Source organism: Phoenix dactylifera, chromosome 3 (assembly GCF_009389715.1).
Source record: "Phoenix dactylifera cultivar Barhee BC4 chromosome 3, palm_55x_up_171113_PBpolish2nd_filt_p, whole genome shotgun sequence".
Taxonomy (NCBI): Eukaryota; Viridiplantae; Streptophyta; class Magnoliopsida; order Arecales; family Arecaceae; genus Phoenix; species Phoenix dactylifera.
In genome coordinates this window covers 18,031,760-18,054,595 of record NC_052394.1, presented here as the reverse complement: position 1 = coordinate 18,054,595, position 22,836 = coordinate 18,031,760, and the positions used below count along the sequence as shown (strand labels likewise).

General features: G+C 41.0%; 2 protein-coding genes across 6 annotated transcripts; one reads left to right on the top strand and one right to left on the bottom strand.

The window, feature by feature from the left end:
• The first annotated feature begins 159 nt into the window (after positions 1-159).
• LOC103709108 (pentatricopeptide repeat-containing protein At5g15010, mitochondrial) lies at positions 160-10,202 on the top strand. 5 transcript variants are annotated; one of them, XM_008794303.4, is made up of 2 exons: positions 160-2,478; positions 9,771-10,202. In XM_008794303.4, exon 1 carries the CDS (start codon positions 578-580, stop codon positions 2,363-2,365), a length of 1,788 nt encoding a protein of 595 aa, XP_008792525.1. In that variant the 5' UTR covers positions 160-577; the 3' UTR covers positions 2,366-2,478; positions 9,771-10,202. The 5 variants fall into 5 exon arrangements, with proteins under 5 accessions (XP_008792525.1, XP_026661218.1, XP_038980786.1 ...); XM_026805417.2 differs by lacking the exon at positions 9,771-10,202 and adding an exon at positions 8,838-9,764; XM_039124858.1 differs by lacking the exon at positions 9,771-10,202 and adding an exon at positions 7,441-8,831.
• Positions 10,062-11,560, bottom strand: LOC103709109 (NAC domain-containing protein 68-like). Its single transcript, XM_008794309.4, has 3 exons — positions 11,288-11,560; positions 10,908-11,191; positions 10,062-10,813 (listed from the first exon to the last, which is right to left on the bottom strand). Exons 1-3 carry the CDS (start codon positions 11,472-11,474, stop codon positions 10,367-10,369), a joined length of 918 nt encoding a protein of 305 aa, XP_008792531.2. The 5' UTR covers positions 11,475-11,560; the 3' UTR covers positions 10,062-10,366.
• Positions 11,561-22,836: the final 11,276 nt, after the last annotated feature.

The following is a 22,836-nucleotide window of genomic DNA, read 5'->3' as shown; positions in this document are numbered from 1 at the left end:
AAAATAAGAAACTCATCCTATATTCCTTTCTCTATACCCGCCTCATACGATTTTTATATCCACCAAATAGGGTGAGAAATATTATCCATGTAAATCTGTGTGGAAAGCAGCCAGTTGCTGTCTTGGAGTCCCTTTTCAGCACTTTGTTGGAAGCCTCAGGGACCAAAATTGCAAACCTTCTCTCTTTTCCTCCCATCCCTTCCTCTCGCCTCGTCCCCCCCTTCGGCCCTTCTTCCTCTACCTCCCCGTTCCCCTCGACCGGCTCAACCCAGGTTGGATCCGGGTCGGACACGTCGGTGGGTCTGTTTTCCGGAGATTGGTAACCTACTGGCGGTTCGTGTCGGTCCATCGGACCCGAACCCGAACCCGACCCGTTTCCATCTTTCGAGATTCTAGCCCTTCTGGTTCTCCGCTCCCATTCTCCCAGTCCTCTCTGAAGCTTGCACACGAGCAGTACTGTGGATCCCTCGCTTATTCTTCTTTCAATCTCCTCCTCTCCTCAAAGATATGCCTCCCCAAACTATGATTACTTCGTAATCTATCAATCCATCGGCAATAGCTTCTTGGAGCAGTTTCCATGTGGCGGAAGAGCCTTAGGTCATGGACTCCTCTCCTTCCCGCCGCCTCCTCCTCCTCCTCCTTCTTCCCTCAATCCCATCTTCTCCCTCCATTCAACAGTATACCCCATATTTCTCAATTTCCCAAGCCCTCCGTCCTCCTTCTCAGGCAATACCTTCCCATCAGCAACTCTCTTGTGGCAACCCGTTCCAATTTCTTCTCCTCAAGCCCTCAGCACAACACCCGAATCACTTACTCTGCGAATGATGATGACAGCGAAAGGGATGACCATGACGATGATCTCGGAGCAGCAGAATCTGCTAATAAATTGGATGGTGAGCTCCTCCAAGATGTGGAGACGGTCATGGCCTGTCTTAGGGATTTTGGAGGGAACAGCGCGGAGGCCAGGAAGAGGCTGGAGCAGTGCAGCGTGCGTGCCTCCCAAGAACTGGTGGTGGAGGTCCTCTCCTCGCTCCGCAACGACTGGGGCCCCGCCTTCACCTTCTTCCTGTGGGCCGGCAAGCAGCCGGGCTATGCCCACTCCGCCCGCGAGTACAACTGCATGATCGCGATCCTTGGAAAGATGCGGCGGTTCGACACCGCGTGGACCCTCGTCCAGGAGATGAAGGGAGGGACCCCTTCAAGGCACGGCCCTTCTCTCGTCACCCGCCAGACCCTGCTGATCTTGATCAGGAGGTACTGCGCCGCCCACGATGTCGGGAGGGCGATCAATACCTTCTATGCGTTCAAGAAATTTGGATTCGCACCAGGAATCGATGACTTCCATGGCCTCCTGAGTGCCCTCTGTAGGTACAAGAATGTGGAGGACGCCGAGCACCTGCTTCTGTGCAACGAGTCCGCATTCCCCTTCGAGACGAAGAGCTTCAATATCGTGCTCAATGGGTGGTGCAATATCATGGTCTATCTCCGGGAGGCTAAGAGGTTTTGGAGGGACATGGAAAACAGAGGCATCCCCAAGGATGTTGTGTCGTATGGGAGTATGATCTCTTGCTACTCGAAAGCCAGCAATCTCACCGATGTCCTGAAGCTGTATAATCAGATGAGGGAGGTTGGCATCGAGCCTGATATAAAGGTTTATAATGCGGTCGTGTATGCTCTGGCCAAAGGCAAGTGCATGGGGGATGCCAAGGGTCTTGTGAAGAAAATGGAGGAGAAGGGCGTCGCTCCAAATGCTGTTACTTATAATTCTCTCATTAGACCGCTATGTAAGGCGCGTCGAGTTGATGATGCAAGGCAAGTGTTCGATGAGATGCTGCAGAGGGGTCTCACTCCTTCTATTAGGACTTATCATGCATTCTTTGATGCCGCGAGGAGTGTAGATGAGGTGTTTGAGCTGTTGAATGGAATGAAGGAAAAGGGATGCAGCCCGGAGATTGAAACATATATTATGCTAACCAGGAAATTTTGCCGGTGGAGGCAGCATGACGGCGTCTATAGGCTGTGGAATGAGATGATTGAGAACGGATTGAGTCCGGATAGAAGTGCATATATCGTCTTGATACATGGTCTGTTTCTAAATGGAAAGTTAGAAGAGGCTTCGAGATATTATGAGGAGATGAAGATGAAAGGTTTTCTGCCCGAGCCGAAGACTGAGGAGATGATTCAAGCATGGCTTTCTGCCAAAGAAGTTGCTGAACAATCTACAGTGGTGGATTTGGGAGGAAAGAGGATTACTCGGGACCCCTTGGACAAGAAACCCAGGGGTGCCTCTTGGAGAGACTTTCTAAAACAACCTGAAGCAATAAGTCTTCCAAGGGATCGGAGCTTCTCTTCTTTTGGTAGCTGAAATATTTATTATCGTTTCAAATGAGTATCCTTCACTCTACAAGGGCACTCTGCTCTTAAGAAAATCAACCGTTATACAACCCTCTATCAGTTCCTGAACCTCTATGTATCCTGGTAAGCTTATTCAGTCTTTAGTTATACATGTTTCAAATGAATGACACATGCATTGTTATTCATCAAAAGTTATACATATGAATGTTCCTTTTATGTCTTGCTAATGGTTTTTATGTATATATATATATTTGGATTGTTACATTAATTGCGGGTAAATGGACATATAGATTTCGCTCTACATGCCTTACAAGTTACAACTAATGTTACTTGCTCCCTATAGGATGTGCCTGTCACTAAAATTATAGCTTAAAATACTGCAAAGCCCAATAAAAATTTATAGCTTAAAATACTGTAAAGCCATATAAATTATAGCTTGAATTTATCTCCTCGAAGAAACTAAAATAATTATTGCTTTCATCACATTAACAATGATATGCTGCTACAGTCATGTTGGAAAGGCTTTTCTTGCTGATACGGATTTAGGTGTGGACACCGGATGAATTTCAGTGACCCCACTATTTCCACATATATGATTGTTACAAGTTGCCAAGTAGGGCTTCAATGGGCATCTTAGCAAGATATTATTTCCCTTTTAAGTAACCCCAGGTATGATTTATATGAAGTGCATTACCAAGTGTCCATGTAAGATCTAGTTGGAGGGAGAAGGAAGTTTAATCTTTTTCTCTCTGACCAAGATCTAGGATCTTCTCCTCTCCTCCTCCTCTCTTAAGAACTAGATGGGTGGAAGCCTTGCTGAAAATTGGGGTGAGGGCATTATTCTACCCAGGTTTCTTGTATCTGTGCAAGGAGACTTGCCAACTCAACAGATTGGCACCCTCTAGGAGATCTATTATATAATTGCAAATATAATGTTTACTGAAGCTATATTGCAAATAATATGTGAAAAACAATATTTCATCTATTCTTGAATATCATTAAACTTGCAACCAAAAGAAGACCAGCCAAAGTGATCATTGACTAAGTGATCTTTCAAAGATGAAGGGTCTGTTTGGATGCCGGAAGATCTTATTGGTCCAATTAGATCTTCTGGTGGGGCTTCTCTTATGAGAATGCAGTGGAAACTGGATGGTTAAAAGAGATCGGTGCACCTGGAGGGAGCAATTTATCCTTATTTGTTAGGATAAGATAAATTACCTTGGAAAAAGGGATTAAGTATCTCTAAAAAATACGGATCACTTGCCCCCTCTAGCAGTGCCAATCTCTTTCAGCCACATGGTTTCCACCATATTTTGAAAAGAGAGGTCCAGATGGAAGATCTTATCAGACCAATAAGATCTTCATCTGTCCAAACAGGCTCAAAATTTGGAGGTAAGTCGATTAGCATTGAAAACTTAGTTAACTATATGAAATATTTCTTCTAAAATTATTAGATAAACATTATCATATGATTATTTTCTGGATGGTAGTAACTTATATGAAATCTCAACATGAGGTCATGATTTTCATCTTTACTCGCATCAATAGTGCTGTTTTGTTCTTGTTCTAAGTTCTGCACATTGTGCACATTCACAGTATTCGCTTATTTCTATTCTCTTTTGATCATTGTTTTCCAACACCAGACCCCACCACAATAGAATAAACTAAACTTCTATGTAAAATACCACATCCACTTCCTAGAATGTACAATTAGTAGAGAAGTTTAAAAAGGCGGAAAACTGAACTGTATGTAATCTAGTATAAAATCTGTTAACAGTAATTGAGGGAATGCCTTAAATTGATAATAAACAAATTTCTATATTTGCAATACAGAGGTGCTTCTTTATATGCTTGGAAAAAAAAGGATGGTAGAACCTTTAAGAGTAAAGGATTCGCCATTTCTGACCGAGGATTTTAATTAGAATATTCTGAGCCCTCTTAATTGTATAAAAGTTCAGAAAGATGAATTGTGGTTTCTTGAATTTAAGTTTTAGAAGCATTTTCCACACAAAACCTTGTTCCTCCTTCATCCGAGACCCTAACCCTTCAACTCCACCACATTAGCACCTTTTCTAAATCCACAGACCCCCAAAGTTTTCGCTCTCTCTTTCTCCCATTTGATTATAGCAATGCAATATCCAAAATGTGGATTTGGATGCAAACACATTTCTATGGGCTCCAATATCATGATGCATTTTTGAATTTTTCATGTTCGTTGGCAAACGATAATATCCTATTGCATAAAATTTCCCTATGATTTTGTCATGAACAGGTCAAGGCCAGACTTTAGTGTGACGCAATGTTGTTATGAAAGTAGCAATTTTTTGCTGGTAAAAACTGTATATCATCATGCTCATGCCCAAATCTGTGTTACATGACCCATTGGGAATGAGGTCACTTCAAAACCCATGAACGATGTTTCACAGCTTAAGCTAGCAGAAGCAAGAAAAACATCCACTTTTTTCTACTGAATCTTTTGTTTTGCATGAAGCAAGGTGAACTGGTGTGGGCTATAATCTCTGTTCTTGCCACTGTTGGTAGTTGTGTCCGATAAAGTTTGTTAAGACCAACCGATAAGTACATATTGTGGACTTGAGTTTTTGATCTTGTACCTGGAGTGAGCTACCTAACTTGTCAGCTATTTTATCAATTTTACCAAATATGAGTTTAAAGGCAGGTATAAGATCTTTAAACATAGCTTTACTTACAATTGCTGCATGCTTGTTAGTTCCAACCCAATTGATTCTTAAAGATGGAAGTTGCTCTCCGCACATGGATAAACTAGGTAATCTTATGGGGACTATAGAGGACCCCTTTGGGAGGTCATGAGAGTCCTGTACCCAGAGAAACTCTGCTTAAATTTGAAGCAATAGCTTAGATTTCCAAATGCTGATTGTGTTGTTTTATATGGGATATAAATGTGTCTCTTGCTCCATATATATTCCGGACTTTGCTGGTTTCTCTTGCAAATCTTGCTGGAATTTTGCATATTCATGGAAATAGCTATTCAGTGCAGAGAACTTAGTCAATTTACTTGGAAACAGGCCTGGCGTCTAAAGGTGCAATCATAGATGATCTTGAATGTCATGCAGCAACCAAACTTTGAAAAGTTACATGAAGCACCATTGTAATTCAAGCATTGTAAAATCTAGATGGACATACAGTGGCTTGTTCTAGTGAGAGACCAAATGATGCAAAGATAGATATTTTATAATATTTTCAGGTTTATGATTTGGTTTCAGGAAATTGAAGGTTTTCATTATCTTTTGCATAAGGACTTATATATAAGCCACGAATAATCAAGAATCGAGTGCCTTACTCCCCAAAAAAAGAATTAAGTGCCTGAACATTTGAAGCTGCTCAGTAGGCACTCTATGGCTGTGATTGGCTTCCATGAGAATAATCATGAGTTCGCTGATGGAAATTTTGGTGATTTTGCATATTCATCATCGAAGAGTTTTACAATGACTGTCACACGATAGATTCCTTATAGAGTTACAAGGTATGTACATCAACAATCTCATGAGAGATTAAATTATATAGCTAATTCATGCCATTGGCTTAGCTGGGTAAGTCAGTAGGAATGTGAGTGTTCGTCTTCTTACCACTGTGTACTATTGGTTGAGTCTAAGAGGGATGTATCGAAGACTATTGATGAGATTTACCATCATGCTTGGCAGAGGATGAAACAATAGTGTGGAATCATGATTTTCATTATCTATTTCCAAGCGCTCATCATGGAGCTGGAGCATGAATTTCTTTTACGATTATTTAGTGCACATTGATTTTGAGAATGGCACAATGCACACCACAGAGGCAGCTGATGTTCTTATCTGCTGATTTGACTTATAAGAATGTATTAATCTCATCAAGTCCCATGGTTAACTGTTCTGACCCATACATGAAATTTATAACTTACTACACAAAATATGGGTAATGATGGAAACTCAGTTGCAATGGTGCAGTGGATTTCATATTCTAACTAATGGACAGACTAAACTTTCAAAACAGAGGCTAGAAAGTTCATCTCGGTGCTTGATTTGTGATTATGGCACTAAATATGATTCTTTTCTACCTGAAACAGAGGGTGTCTAATTATTCTACAAGATGCTTGCTAGATTTGTCTCCTTTTGACATGGTTAGAAGATTTCATCTGAAATAAAGCTGGAATTCTATTGATGACTGATACGGAGGCCATTTCATTTTCCTTAAATAGATGCTGTAGCTGGAGTGGACATTGATGGCCAATTTGCTACATTTCTGAATGGAAAATCTTGCCTGGTTCCCTCAGGTTACTAGGATCCATCTTTTTTGGTGTTTTTGGTTTGGAAATTATCTTGCCACCTTGAAGTTCTTGGTGTTTGTTAATGGAAACCAATCAGTATTCTCAGTCCAAGTTGTCATTTAGGATGGGGAGATCCAGTCACTCCTTTGTTTATTATTCATTATGTTCTCATCAGCCATTTGCAAGGCCGAAATGGCTAATCAAATGAGTTTCAGATGTTAATGGTTGGAAAATCTGCAGCATGATGAGAGGTGATATTCTAGTTTATCCTGATGATTCTCTATAAAACCTGAACCTGGAAGGTATTCAATTGTTTTCAGTCTCTTATTGGTAGAAGTACAACATGGTAAACAAAGTTTGGGGACATGCATAGATAGTCATATACATGGCTGCCTTTTGTTCATGAATGTAGATACAGAAATTTTTGTGAAATAATATTGGAATGACAATGCATATTTGATAGAGAAGAATATGGACGCAAATCAGATGAGCAAATATATATCTGATGTAAACATACATGAATATGAACAGGATAGTGATTTAGGGAAAAGAAGGATGAAAATTGATGAGTTCTGACCCACAGTTAGACAATATGTGATTGTGCCTTTTAGATGGCTGTTAGAGGCTGTATTACAAACTTGCTTCAGATGGCCATGTAGATGAGACCAAGGGCCGATTAAATACAGCAGAGTGAAGTGTCACAAAGTCCTTTCTACAGCAGTGTGTTCATGTGATTTTTTTTTTTTTTGTGTACATTGCTGAATGAATGTTCAGGCCTGATTTTGGATTTTATTTATCAGGATTTGGTATACTTCGAACCTTACTGATGATGCAGCACCACTCAGGGTTGGCCCGAGCTGCATGAGGGGTTCCAAGAGATAGGATGTGGTTGAGGATGTGAAGCATTTATGAGAGGAGGACAGCAAATAATAGAACTGAATTTATCAGCAAATGGTAGTGCAGAAAACACAAAAATTCTGTCTAATGTTTTTGAGTGAGGAGCTGGTAGGAAGAAAACAACACAGAGATTTTAGGGCATAACTGAAAGGTCTTCTATGGATTTTATAATAGATTATAGTAAATATTGAGCACAGAAATTTACAAGTGCAGCAAAACACCAAGAGAGGAATCAATATAAATCCTATAATAAACAGATTGATATATTAATCAAATAAATCATAATATGGAGTTGCAGAATTTGTTGACAGAAAGCTGATATAAAATTATGCAACATCAACAGTCAACAATAAACAGAACAAAGAATAATAAAGTAGAAGTAGAAGAGGTAGAAGAGAGAATAATAAGAAAAGATAGGAGAGAAGCACGAGAGAGAGGGTGAGAGAAGAGGAGATGGCCGGTCCTTGTTTCTTCATTCCTTCATAAAACTTAGCGTACCCTATTTTTCAATAGCCTTTCTGGACTCTTTGTAGGCTCTACCAGTTCCCTAGTTTGAGTCACCAAGGACTCTTAGAAAGAAAAATCCCCTTGATAACTACCAACCTATTTGACTCTTACTAGGACTCCTAAAGGATCATGGTTACTGTAGCACGTATTGTTCATGCTATATTAAAGTGAACGGTAACTCCTAGTTGCTTTTTTTATCGAAAACACATCAACTAATAAAAGACATAATTTAGATCCAAATTTCTAAACCAAATAAAACAGAAGAGTTTGGGCTGTTGGACTTTTGTTGACTCTATGGATCCAAAGGATGATCTTACATCATTTTCTGCACGGATCTCGTCCTTGAGATTGTCATGATGTCACTCTGAAGCTTGATCCACCATTGAATCTTCAACATTTGATGATGGAGGCCTATGTATGACTTCCATGCTATCATGCGATAAGATGCTCTTTGATTGGTGACCAGCAAGTTGTGAATCATTGATTTGATCACAACCCTTGATGTTTCTAGCAAACCAATGAGGAATAGATCTTCGTATTGCTCTATCTCTGTTATTGCTTTTAGGACTATGACTCGATCTCGCCATGCCTCTTCATAGACCTTCTTTGATGTGATCTTCTACACTCAGGATTCCTTATAGATTATTATCTGCAGCATTTTCAATCAATAGATCTTCAATTGCAACATCTTTGCATGATGGGTTCCCCATGTGATGAATCCTCAATTTTGGGCTCCTCTGCAATGATTTTCCAACTTTGTGACTCTTGATATGTGGTTCAATCTTGATTGCAGCATTTCTTTTGGAGATTTCAGAGTTCAAGTAACTTGTTTGTGGACCATATCAAATTCCATTAGACAAATAGAGGATATGTACCCAATATAGCTCCTCCTGGTCCTGGTTGTAAATATTATGTGTTTCTTCTACCAATATGCTGTTTACATTTCTAGATCACGGATAGGCATCTGATGGCCCGTGGAGTAGGTATGACTTGCATATTGGTATATCAATCAACTTTATACTCGGTACATGTTTCTCTAAATTATACGAGGATTATTATATATTTATAGCTATTTAATATGATGCGGTTATTGGTATTACATTAAGTTTCAGATGACAAACTTTGGAGTAACAAGGGCCAAGCCCAGCCTGTTAGCTTTGTTGATTTTTTCAAGTACACGAAACTTGACATCACTGCCTTATTGTCTGACATACGTAATCTTCCCATTTTCAGAGAAAAAAGGTAAAACATATCAACTTTGTTCTGATTTATATTTTTCTTGTTTCTTTACCACGCATCACGATCTCACCGGTACAAAGGTGACTTGAAATGATAATGAAATTTTCCTTATTTCCCTCTCTATTCTCTTTGTTTTCGCATGCTCATACCTTAAGTTGACAACCATAATATGTTCTCAAGGTCTCTTTCAAATATAATTGTACTTATCTGTTGCTTCTGTATCTGATACCATAATATGTTCTCAAGGCTCTCTGCTTTGGATTCCACCCATGTTCTATACCACATTATAATCCAATAACAGTTGTAAAAATCTGTTGCTGCCACCAAAGTTTTCATGTACCGTGCATGGCTCATGCATTAAAAAAGAATTAAACACATATACTGTTCGTTATGTCTGCACATATTTTTTGCTGCTTTTTTGTTTTACCTCTGGTGGTATGCTTGCTCATGCATGCATTTACGCTCTCACTTTTTTCCCCTCTTCCAGAAAACTTAGCATTGAGAGGGTCACTCTTGTTAAATCAACACAAAATCGCTTGTTTCCTCGACACTACCCTGGACTTGTGGATGTCCGCACGTATACTTTGTTCCTACTGTTGGATATGTCACTCTAAACAAAGATCCTAAGCAGATGCTGTAAACTCTCTTTCTGAAAGAATAACTATGACCGTAAGCCACAGCTGATTCTCCTTCGAGTTCTTATTGCTCATCTTTTTGTGCACAGTGCTACACACTGTGACTTTGTTAAGTTTATCCAACTATCTATGACTTTTTTCTGTTTTTTTTTTTTGTGTGCGCGCGTGCTTGTAGAATATATTTCTTGATCCTGAGGCAAGTTTCTGTAATTGAAACCAAGATAGTTCTACCACCAGACAATGCTCAAAATTTGTAAAACTAATTCAAACAAAAGTTCCACCACAAAATAATATTATCACATGTACATCAACGACTGACCCTTGATTATGAATGGATTTGCCTATGTAGAATTGATGGAATCAAACAAAAGAATCCTAAAGAGTTCTACGACTGGATTTTCTCCTCCTCCTGCCTATTTTTTCTTATATACAGCTGTGATTCCTAGCTTTAGAAGGGTAGCAAGTCACTCTGGTTTGATCTCAGCTGTGGAAGGTTTGAGAAGTAGTAATCATGGTTCGACATATCGAGAGCAGGTGTTGAACCAAAAGCCATGTATGAACTGTGGAGGTCATCCAGATTCAGGTCCGTGAACCACTCATTCTCCTCTTTCGGACGCTGCTCTATTGCTGGCCGATACCCAGTTGTGTTGTTGACTCGTACTCCTTGCATTCCATTGAAAGCTTGAGGTGGGTAAGCTCCAACGCGAGCCATATCATCAAAGTCCGGGAACACGACATCGTTATCTATGTCCGATTCGGGTGTTCTGAAGCTGTCTGATCCTGTGTCATCTACAGAATCCATCGTCTCTCCAAATGATGCCGCCTCCTTTTGCTGCTGCATCTTCTCCCAGGTGTTCTTCTTGTTGTACAGCCGGCAAAGAACCCAATCATCAAGCTGCATGAATCCATGAGTCTTTTCATCAGATCTATATTCACAAAGAAGCCACGAAAAAAAAAAAATTATGGATCTCGGATTGTTGATGACATACTCTTAGGGTTCCCTTCTTGCTGGCGGCTCGGTTTGCGTCGGCAAGCCTGTACTCATGCATGATCCAATCTGTCTTCACTCCTCTTGGTGCCTTCCCAGAGTAGAACACCAATGCTTTCTTGATCCCAAGAGGCCTATGGCCCCCCTTCGGGGTCACGGGCTTATCAGCCCCGGTCGCCTTCCAGTATCCCTCCCCGGCGGCCCTGTTAGGCCTGGAGCCATTCGGGTACTTTCGATCACGAGGGGTGAAGAAATACCACTCTTTTTGCCCGAACAACGCTTTCTCTGTTCATATCACAAACACGGGTCATATATCAACACAGCTATATATGAATCATGAACACAGAAGAAGACTATGGTTAGTTGTAATGGGTGCAATACCTGGCAGCTCCCATGGGTGATATTTGTAGAGATCGACCTCGGCGATGATGGGCACGGGCAGGCGCTGGCAGGCCACCTTCTTGCAGAGATAATGGACGACGAGCTCCTCGTCGGTCGGGTGGAACCGGAATCCCGGCGGCAGGTTGAGTTCAGCCTCAGCATCTCTTTTCCTACTCCCCATTGTCATCGTCCTCGCTTTCTACTGTTTCCTTTGGCTTTGGGGCTTATTCCTTGTACCAAGCTTTGGAAATGGCTCGGGAGGCGGTGAGATTTGTTCAGGCTTGGGAGATGGGAGGGGGATTTATAAACGCTTCCATGGGAAAGGAGACGGGGGTTCGGCTGCGCTGGGCCCCGCGGTCCACACGTGGGCTCGCGGAAGCTTCCCGTGGGTGGGAGTCAAAGGACGCGACCGCCGACTTCGAATGGTCGACAAAATCGGTTCTCATGGACCGGGCTATCCTACGGACACGCACAGAATAATTCCTCTGCGAGCTCCATATCCATCATATTTTGTCTGGATCGGACGGATGGGATGCAAGTTCGCGGGAGCGACCCTGAGAGAGCGTCTGTGCGACTAGTTTTGCAAAGAGAACGCCTTTTTGGTATCTTGTGGGTATGAATAATTTAATTGTCGGGATTAATGTTTGGACGGGAGGACGTGGCTCGGTGCACCTCCCCTTATCTCCGTCTCTATTTTCGGCACGTGATGAAGGAGAGAGAAATGGAACATAGGATCCATTGAACCAGGACCACAGCGAGGACCGGCGGTGGATTCTGGGGCAGCTAACGCTGGGTCTGGGGATGATGTCAGCGCCGACGTTCACGCACCGAATATCAGGCTCCAGTCCTTTCTGTATTTAAAATTGTTTTGTCTCCTTCTCGGTCCCTTACGTGTTTGGAAAGAAACCGGTGCTGTCGGCCAAAGAGCTGGGTTAACTCGGTTTTGAGTGTCGACTGGTCATCAGGTTGGGCTAACTCAGCTTCGAGTTGGCTCGATCGGGTCTCTTGCTTGATTGCCTTCTGGGAACTTGCAAAGCTTGTTTTCTTGTGGAGAATTCTTGTTGGACTAGGAGAATTCCTGGCTTATTGGGATGAGAATGGTATGTCAAATTAGCTGAGGCATCTACTCCTCAGTGGAATTATGCTTGAAAGCACATGTTTTTTGAGCTACCCAACATTAATCTTGTTCAAAGATATTCTGCTCGAATAACATTTTCCAACTTTCTCGTCCAGCATGTTTCTATTTGTTGGTCTCCATGAATGGAAGAAAGGTCAATATGAAAAGTAAAGTAATGAGAGCATTTTGATGATCTTTTAAAAAGATCAAAGGATTGCTTTATAATTTCATTATTTTAATGGAGTTGCTGGGGTTGTTAGCCTAATCTTTCTCAAAAATCAAAGAAATTATGTTATCCTAGTTTCTCATGCTTATCTTCTTAATCCTTTTTAGAATTAATTATCTTATGATGCACTCATACTTTCCTTTTTTGAGAAATACAATAACGTGCCTCACACACAGAGCGTGCCATCATCGCATTAAAATAAGACTCGCGGCATAGATTAAAGCTTAAATACAAAATTCCGACAAATTAAGACGTACACAGCTAAGTATGAGCAGTTGGGATAAGACTTCATAATTATAATTACATTTATTCCACTATTTAGACAAAATTTCTAAGTGAATATGATGTTCCATTGTTTATGTACATGGCACATGGCATGTTCTACAATTAATTATGATGCTTTAATAATAGTGATGGAGTCCAGACTCATCCTAATGGTAAAATGACTCAGCCGTAATCCGATATCTTAGCCAACTTTCTGCCTTTCCGAGTCAAACCAGCACGTGCCTCGATCAAGCCCATAATATAATCTCGGCGGCTCGGATAAACGAAGAGTCCGCCGACGCGATCTGGTCCGAATTGGATGAGGACGAGCGGGCAAACAAACTGCTCCCGGTCTCTTTCCATCAACTCCTCCTTTCCGCACGAGAGGCCTTTTCCTTCCAAAGGGCCAGCTTCTAATCCATAAGAAACTTGGCCCACATTCAGGTCAAACTTGGGCTGGACCTTGGACTCTGCACACCACGTGACGGCTTTCGCCCTCACCACAGCCAGCATCATCCTGCCGCCCCGCCGACTCCCGGAGGCTAAATTGTTGCATGCTTTGGATTGATCAACGAAATTGTCAGACCAAACGAACGGTGGAGAATTGGAGATGCAAATGAGCCAAGCCGTGCCCAGAGGCCGATAAAGGTCGAGCCCGAGCGAAGCCATATACTTGTATGGCTTCGCTCGTGAGCCTTTGCTCAGCTGCATGCACGAGGGAGAGGTCTCGGGTTTGAACTAGATGGTGATATTTCCATTATAATATTCCTTGGAACAAGAAAAACTAGTTTCAGGCATGGATCGATGAGCCTTGAAACATTGCTAGAACTTTGGATTGCTTTATAAGAAAATATAAAATGTATAAATAAATCTATCTCATCCTATAAGCTTAAGCTTTTAGAATAATTGGTGATTTTAATATGGTATTAGAGTAGAGGTCTTGAGTTTGAACTCAAAATCCGCACTTTTTAACTTTATTGTTAAAAATTTCACATGTTGGACTTACCTATTAAAAAAAAGTTCGGCCTACATATGAGATAGAATGTAAAAAAATATAAAATATATAAATAAATCTACTTTATTCTAAGCTTTTAGGACAAGTGATGTATCTGAAGCTTGAATTAATGCTCCGAGTTGATGCTGGGATTAGGTGGAGTGGATCCGAGTTGAGAGGCAGGTGATAATGAAATGAAAGCATTTGAAAGTGTGGGAAATGTGTCTTGAGTGCTGCGTTATGGTCTCGGCGGGTCAGTTGGTGGTACATTCGAGATGATGATTCAGTGTCCTCCCACATGGTGGTCACTCTTTCCACAACCCTATCAATATTGGAACGATAATGAGGAACATGAACAAAGGTGCCAAAGGGGCTCGGGAATCAAGTTACAGCGACGGATTGGGTAAGATAAGATTGAAAGCCTCTACCGGGAACTGATGCCATTATCTTAATTGGGCATATCAACACTGTTCATGAATCCTTATCCCGGTTTGGACTGATGCCTTTTTTGCATGCTATCAATAATCCTATATACGTGAGCCTTTTGTGGGTATATGCCCGTGCATTTTTTCAAATGAAAAAAGGGTGAGGGAATGGCCCCCAATCTGGATTTGGATCCCCAATCTTTTCCCAGTGAAAGAGGGGCAAAAGCAGCTGGCTTAATGCATGCAAATTTTTTTTTTTTTTAATATATTTAGATACGTCGAGTATTAATTCTTGCAAATAGCATCCTGCTAATGGCCAAAACTAGCATTTTATGCAATCCAAAATACTAAGAACATATTTGGTTGTGAACAGTTAGACTCTAGAAAGAAATGGGTGCGAGTGATTCCCATTCTAGTCGTTTGATTAAGAGGCGTTCCATTTTCATTTTGATTCCATAAAGAAATGGTAATGATCCAATCCTCCAAGATTCAACTTTTACTTTTATCTGATATTCAAATTTTATTTCGATTCCAATCACGAACCAAATACGTCGAAATATATGTGGACATTCTGATTTCTATTCTAATTCTAGTCGCGAACCAAATGCATCATAGACCCCATTAAGATTGTCAAGAATGGTACTCTGTTGCTGGTGTAGATAGTTTTTATAGAAAAAAAAAAATCAAAACCGTCCTTTTGTATTTTCCGCTTGCATTTTACTGCTCCCCTCTGCCTAATCAAACTGCCATGTGATCAGTCTTCATGCTTGTATCTTTTAAATATTTGAGAAATATTTAAAAACTTTAAGCAGTCAGCAGAGGAAACTGTGATGAGATTGATAAGGGCCAATTCAGATGGTTAAGTCAAAATCCTATTACATTAGCACAATTGGCAATTCAAAGCCAGTCTTGTTCCGGCATTATCGTGCTCATCTTAATGAGTTGGCTCCTATATATTGGACGAAGAGGGATTAACAGGGATATGAATGCTTGGATTAACATTTTTCTGCATTCCAGCTTGCAATGCATCTGGACTAGCTTGACAAGACAGGGCCGTTTGTCATTATCCCCTCTTTACACAATTCCATGGCTTGAGATAATCTAATAAGAACCTGTGAATATGATATTCTCATTCTTTATTCCAGTACATTGTATTAGCTATTGCGGCGTTTGTCTTGCATGCCTCTTCTACTGTTATAGCCTAAGATATATATATATATAATAATATCTATCATCAAGGCATTAAGTCCGTCACTTGGTGATTTCATTTGTGACATGATCACATGCCATCCGAGAAAATTTTAATGTTTATGAAGTTTGTAAAGCATGTATAATGCCAGAAATCATCCATGAAAGGGGGGCAAAACCGAATGGTGTCTTTGGGAGGAATCAAGGAACTAATAAATTTATTCTAGACCACAGTGAACCAAGTAATAAGGTGTCTCAAGTTGAATTAATATCGAAGAGAAGGACAATTTGTTTGACAGGATGATAGCCTTAATAAATACATTTAGCAAGGTAGTTTTCTCGAAAAAACAATATAGTAAGGTAATGTGCCATGATTATTATAATTGGCGACACCGACACATGTCTAGTAACCTTGTTTTTGATTAGAAGAAAGGAACAAAGGTGATGACATGGTGAGTCAACTATGGAAGGCGAGAAAGAGAAAACTTGGTAAAAGGAGGATTGATGCTGCAATGCGCAGGAAGTTCAAGATTAGTGCCATTTTAGCTTTCTTGCAGTTGTATTTGAAAGAAAAAGTAAAACAAAACCACTCTAAGTCCCTGCCCGTGGCACCAGCGTAGCGTTGTTCATGTCGTATCTTTCACACGAAAGAATGATTTTTCTTCTTTCACAACATCGACCGTTAGATCAGACTGTGCACAGATCTAATCTTGAAGCACTCCAAACTCTCAAATTCATCTGCCTATACAGATCTCAAAGTGACCATTGCATGGTCTGATAGTGGATTCGTGCGAAGCAAGATAAATCCTTCTTTTGTGCAAAAGATACAATCCCTGTCCCTCCTCTATCACCTATGTGACTTTCTTTATCATATCGATCCCCTGCTTCCTTGGGAAACCTACTGTGAGTGGGGAGATGAGTAGTGACTTGAAGGCAGGACCCTCAAAATATGATCAAATGAGATGTTGCCAGGGGGAGGTAAAGGACCAGGCAAGCCTTGAAGCTTGATGGGCCCAAATTGTTCTATGGGTTGGGCATTGTATCATGAATCTTTTTGTCCATGCCAAACTATGCAAATAAAGTATTAAATTTTCCTAAGAAATAATATTCTTTCTGAAATCTTATTATTAGTTATGACATTATTTAGTTGTAATCCAGTCAGAAACAATAATATTTTGGAGAAAGAAAATGACAAATTTGTTTCAATTAATAAGGTTCAACATGCCTTGCGGTAAGCTAGAATTATCATCAGGATGCGGTAGGGCTGGGCTTACCTTCTAAATCTTTTCAGAGGCTTGCAGAAAAAATCCAAGCCACTTGTAACACAAGCGGTTTCTTTAAACCTCTGAAAAGAAAGTGCTTTTCTGTGACAATGGAAGTGTTATGGCTAAGGATACATGGGCCAACATTAGGTTTATTTAAAGGTCTTTGGGCTAGGCCCATGCTTCTCATCCTAGCCAGCCCATTAGCAGCCTTTATAACGAATAGCTAAACTTTTGTGGGTTAACCCGATCATGCCCTCTCAGATTTACACTGATTTTCTTGCTTTCAGAGACATGCATCATTGCACCAGATCTTGTCCCTGAGGTAGTGGGAATGATGAGAGATCGAACCCTTAAGGATTAGTAGGATTTTTGTTGAAAGGGATATCATAAGAAGCTGACAACTAGTTCGTCGGAACAAGTTACTTGACACACCACCTTTCACCTTTCCAACACCTTTCGAGCTCGGTCAGAATAGCGACCAATGTCGTGGTTGATTAATGCCAATGGCCAAATTCCTCCTCTCCATTCGCCATTGGAAAGCTGTCAAATCTTTGCAGTCCTTTTATGTCCTTTAATGCAAAGCTTAAGAGCGTTTGAAATGAGAGAGGGCCACGTTATCATCTTTTTGAGGAGCAAGGTCCTCTTAAGGGACTGAGACGCCTCGTGCGAAAGGAGAGAAGAGAATATTAGCTGTCCGGCATGTCATTTTGAGCCACAAAGAGCAAAACAAATTCCAACTTGAACAAGCAAAAACAAAGAAAAGTAATCCACTTCTCGTGTTCGAGCTTAAGCCACGCGCTGGATAGGCATAGATATTTCAAACATGAGTTTTTCTTGATCCTTTGACCTAGTTAAAAATGAATCCGCTCTCTTCATCGGCGCATGAGTTTCAATTGATTCCATGATACTTTGGCCAATTTCTTTCTTTGTTTTTCTTTTTCGCTTGACTTTAGCGCAAAGGATAAGGATTCATTCAAGCTTTAGGACAATGTACACATGATGAACCGTGCGGGTGTGTATTTAGTCTCACATCGGTTATTCACTAGCTAGATCTTAGGTACTTATAAAGTATTAAAGAACCCAAATAATACCTTCTGGATAACGTTTTTGGATAAAATCTTGGGTTGTGACAAAATAGTATCAGATTGGACTTAGCCCATTACCTATGTGGACCAGGGTACACTACAACACAAGTATATTTGAGTTGACCATAAGCTGATCGTAGTATTTGTGATTGGATTTAAATGGATTTGGATTCTTAGCCCAACGAGAATGCTAGAGCTTAAACGGAGAAAGTATATGATGACTTGTGTGGGCATGTGTTTAGTCCCACATTGGTTATTCACTGGATAGATGTTGGATACTTATACAGAATCAAAAAATCCAAATAATATCTTTCGGCTAACCTTTTTAGATGAGATCATCGGTTGTGATAGTATGCTTCAAAATTGCACCAGAATTGGACTCAATAATCATATAATTATAATATGTATTGCCAGTTATAACCCCCTCACTCTCTCCTCTGTTCACAACCAGGGAGGCTCATCCTCCTCTCCTTTCCTCTACAAGTCCAAGTGGGTAGCTATGGTGGCCTTCCCCCACTCGTCAGCAGCCACAAGCGGTCGCAGCCCCTGCCAAACTGGCGGCTGATAGCGGCCAAAACTCGGTGGAAATCATAGAAACAGAGGTGCTCTACTTCAGAAAGAACTTCAGCGATTGTCGACTCAAAACCATGGAATTCCAAGCCCAAATTACAAAGGAAAGAAGAGGAGAGGATGGAGAGCTCATACGTAGGTCCGGCGAGCCTCTCCGATGACCTTTCCCGATAGAAAACAAAGAAAGACTTTCGAGAAGATGGCTTGAGATCGAGAACAAAATAACCCTTTTTCTTTGATGGATCTCAAAGGAGAGGATGGGGAGGCCGTCAGATTTTTGATACTTCGGTCCCAGGGGCAGAGTTGCGAGCGGCCTGGATGGGCTTGTCCTATGTGCGGCGTGTACTTCGAGCGAGTTCGGTTCTTCTGGAGGGCGACTCGGCTACGGTGATTAGCTGGATTCGCAGGGGCCCGGTTGGTCACGGAGGTGCCCATCCTCTGCTTCGTGACATTTGGATGATGGTGAGAGAGGGTGTTACGCTACAGGCTATGCATGTATATCGTGAGGCCAATGGGGCGGCCGATTGGGTGGCCGCGTTTGTTGCGAGCCACTCTGGAGGTACCCTATGGGCTGGGGAGAGAGAGATGCCCGGAGCACTTCGGGACATTTTGTATTCTGACTCTTTGGGTGTATTCGTACCCGTGATGTATGAAATGCCCGTTTAAGCAAAAAAAAAAAAAAAAAGGAGAGGATGGGGGATCTTTATAGGCGTAGATCCAAGCTCTTGATGTTCGATTAGGCTTAGATTCATCTCTTCTAATCGTGATCCCAATTGGAAATGAAGAGGAGGGAGACTCTCAGTGACGAGTCTTCCTCTCTCGATTCATCGGGGCTTCGCTGGCTTCTTCGAGTCAGCCCATGGGGCCAACACCAAGTGCGGGCCGATCAGTGGACCAGACCCTCACAGCCATAGTGCTCGGTCTCTGATGTCCTATTGTATTTTTATGAGAATATATTTATGTCCTATTGTATTTCTACGAGAGTATATTTATATTGTTTTAATGGAAATCTTAGTGCATGATGTTAGACTCAAACTTAGAAGCTAGACCTCTCTCTCTCTCTCTCGTAGAGTAGAAATGCTTTATTATCACAAACGTAAGGAGAAACAATGGCGAAATTGATGCATAAACTTCTATCATCTTAAATTGCTTTGTTGTCCTTGATGCATAAACTTCTATCATCTTAAATTGCTTTGTTGTCCTTGAAGGCAATATTTTTTTGTAAGAATACGTCAAACTCGGGTACTAATCTGACGCACGCGGAGGCAGTGATGGCACCTAGTTTGGTGTGCCCAAGACCTAACCCTCATCTGATGAGGCGACCTAGCATCCAAGGTAGGTGCCCCCAAGGAATCCTAATCATGGGGCCTTATGGTAGGCTTGTGGATTAGTTGTGTTGCTAGCTTTTCTTTCTTATATGGTAGCTCGCTTGGTGATTGCTGATCCGAAATTTAAGTGCTTGATGTTATAAAGTATTCAGCATCAATAATATAATAGTTTTGGGATCTCTAGGTTTTCTGAAAAATAAAAATAATACTTGTACATTAGGTCCTGATCAGTTCTATTTTTGTTTTATTTTGCATATATTTAAAAGTTAAATGCCTTCCTAATTTTTCAATCTTTTTAATAAAAAAAAGTAGCTTTCAACATGGGTTCATAGCTTTCAACTATAAATTAACCAGGGTTTCCCCTATACTGATTCAAACCTACAGGCTACAGGTCAGAGTATAGGGTGACGAAATGATTAGGAAGTTGGTGAGGTCCCTAAGGCTAAACTTAATCCATTCGTGCAAAACTTCATAAGCTAATGATTACATGAGCTTGACATCAGCTAATGCACCATTTGTTGGCCGCTAAAGTTGAAAATTTTAGGTGCTAACCATCCTTTGGAATGCTTGCAAGTCACCCTTCTTTGTAGTATGCAACTTTTTTATGTCCCTTTCAACTTTCTACCACAGGCTTCTTATTCTTCTGCTCATAACCAATTCCATCATTTCTAAAGCTTTCTTATCTAGCCAAGGAATCAATCTGTAAGATAGTTGGAACATGATGTCAAGATCAAGACTTAGAAAGCTAGAGGGCCGGTATAAGCCATCGAAGTCCACGGATCTCACGTGGAAAACTACTGTTTAATGGCGCAAACCACGCTGCGATTACATATCTGTCAATAGAATTTCGAATGTTTAGTCGCACAAGACAATGCATAAGTTCCAAACTATAGTCAATATTACTGTGTTAACTTCATAGGTGACAAGTAGCTAGGCTTCCATTATCTGAAGTCAAGGAGAACATGGATGACTTGTTATTGCTGATTAGCTATAATTAGGAGAAGACATGAAGGATTATGTGCCTATGATTATATATTCTTTGGTTTGGAGTACAAGTTAACGCAAAAAGGTGGCCTACTTTCTTGCACAAGCATAGGTTTTTGACATTTCTTTGGCACTATGCTTTCTTTCCCTTTCCTCAAAAATCTGTTTATATACAAGTTAAGATGGTCCAGTGAGAGGCCAGTGCTATGCCCCGCTAAGTTACTCATAGCCATTTTATATATAATGCTATGTTATGTTAATTTTTTGTGGGGATTAACAGTAGAAATAAACTTAAATATATATTCTCTTATTTGAGAAATAAATAATATGAATTCATATTTTAAATAACGTTTTACTATGTGCTTTTTAGGTATTCCTGCAATAAGAACTAAGAAAACTTTTCACCCGTTCGCCAACAGCAGGCTGCTTGGTTGGTCGGTGCCCGTCTTTTGAGGGGTGGTGAATGAAAACTGTTTTCTCAATTCAAAGCACATTCTAATATATAGCATTAATATATTGTAAGGCACAACATCAAATTGCAGAACATTAAGCAAACGACAATAACATACTAAAGACTACAAAAGATACACTTCAATGGTAAAAGAAAAAGGAACCAAATTTATGTTACAATCCAAATGATTAGAGAAGAGGATGAGAATTGTTGAGGGGGCGGATGGGGAACCCGGAACTTTAGTCCTACATTGGAATAGTAGCGGAAAGGCTTGTGCTTTATAAGGAGAGGCCACCCCTTTCCTTTTAGAGGGCATTTTTAAGAAGAACAAAGCCGGGAAGGGAATATTGCCCATTAAGAGCAGCACACGACACGCGTCGCGCGATACGTATGCACTTTTTCAAAGTAGACAATACCTATGGTCCTCGCACGAATTCTTCTCGCTGGGGATAGTGTTGGGGGGCGGATGGGGAATCCGGAACTTTAGTCCCACATTGGAATAGTAGCAGAAAGGATTGTGCCTTATAAGGAGGGACCACCCCTTTCTTTCCAGAGGGCTCTTTTAAGAAGGACAAAGCCGTGAGGGGAATATTGTCCATTAAGAGCTGCACACGACACGCGTTGCACAATACGTACGCACTTCTCCAAAGCGGACAATCCCTCTGATCGGGACGCAATCACTTTTCCGCTCTAACAAAAATAAAGAAACACTTGGATCGAGATAGTTAGACATGATTCAGTGATACATTAAGCTTCAAAAGACTAAGCTTTTCATTGGAGCTACAGCTGGTGAAGTGGGATCTTTGAGGCAGTCACATATTTTGTATGCTTATAAACATATTTTTTTTGTTTCTAACTAAAACTTTAACTAAGGGCTTTCTACCCAAAAGAAAAAATACAAGTGAGCCCAAACAAGGGCACATGATCTCCTTGATAAAAATATCAAGGACATGGATCTGCTTCCACGACATATTTATGTATGTATATATGAAACATTTTTTAGGATCTATGAGTAATTATCACCAAGAAGTTAGAAAGAAAGAAGAAGGTACATGCAGGCTCCAAGAAACCCTCCCTCCGACATCCCATGCGGCACAAGCTGCCTAGTATGAACCACGCTCCCCACACGAATATAACATGGAAGGGCTGCAATATCCTTTCTAGGATATATATCCACAGGAAAACATTGGAGAATTCTTTCGGATAACCATCATATTTGATATCTGTTCACAATTTCCACCACCCCACAAAGAAAACATTTCCTCTCTGCAGGCATGCCGACAGCCCTCTATTGTTGACCTCCACTCTCGAGCTGTCTTAAGTTTCTATGCCCACCTTCCAATCTTAGGAAATTTATCCAATAGCAAAACTCCCAAAAACTATCTCTTGGACATGTCAAATTTAAGTTGGTGACTATACTATATGGCACGGCATCGTCGGCATGCATGAACGAGAGGAAAAACTAAATATTGCATCATGCATGCATGGGAGTGGTTCGAGACTGAAAAGGTTGCCATCAATAAGCCCTTAAATAGGAGGTGGAACCGGTCAAACTCGTGTTGCGTTTGGCCACGTGCACATAGTAACAAGAGAGGTATCAACATGAGAACATGGCCGGGGGCCCGGCAACCTGCGACACCATCAGCAAGCAA

Coding starts and splice junctions, on each gene's coding strand:
- LOC103709108 (XM_008794303.4), top strand. CDS start 578: ATGTGGCGGAAGAGCCTTAGGTCATGGACTCCTCTCCTTCCCGCCGCC.
- LOC103709109 (XM_008794309.4), bottom strand. CDS start 11,474: ATGACAATGGGGAGTAGGAAAAGAGATGCTGAGGCTGAACTCAACCTG. Junction 11,192..11,287: donor TCACCCATGGGAGCTGCCAG/GTATTGCACCCA, acceptor TGATATGAACAG/AGAAAGCGTTGTTCGGGCAA. Junction 10,814..10,907: donor GCAAGAAGGGAACCCTAAGA/GTATGTCATCAA, acceptor GGATTCATGCAG/CTTGATGATTGGGTTCTTTG.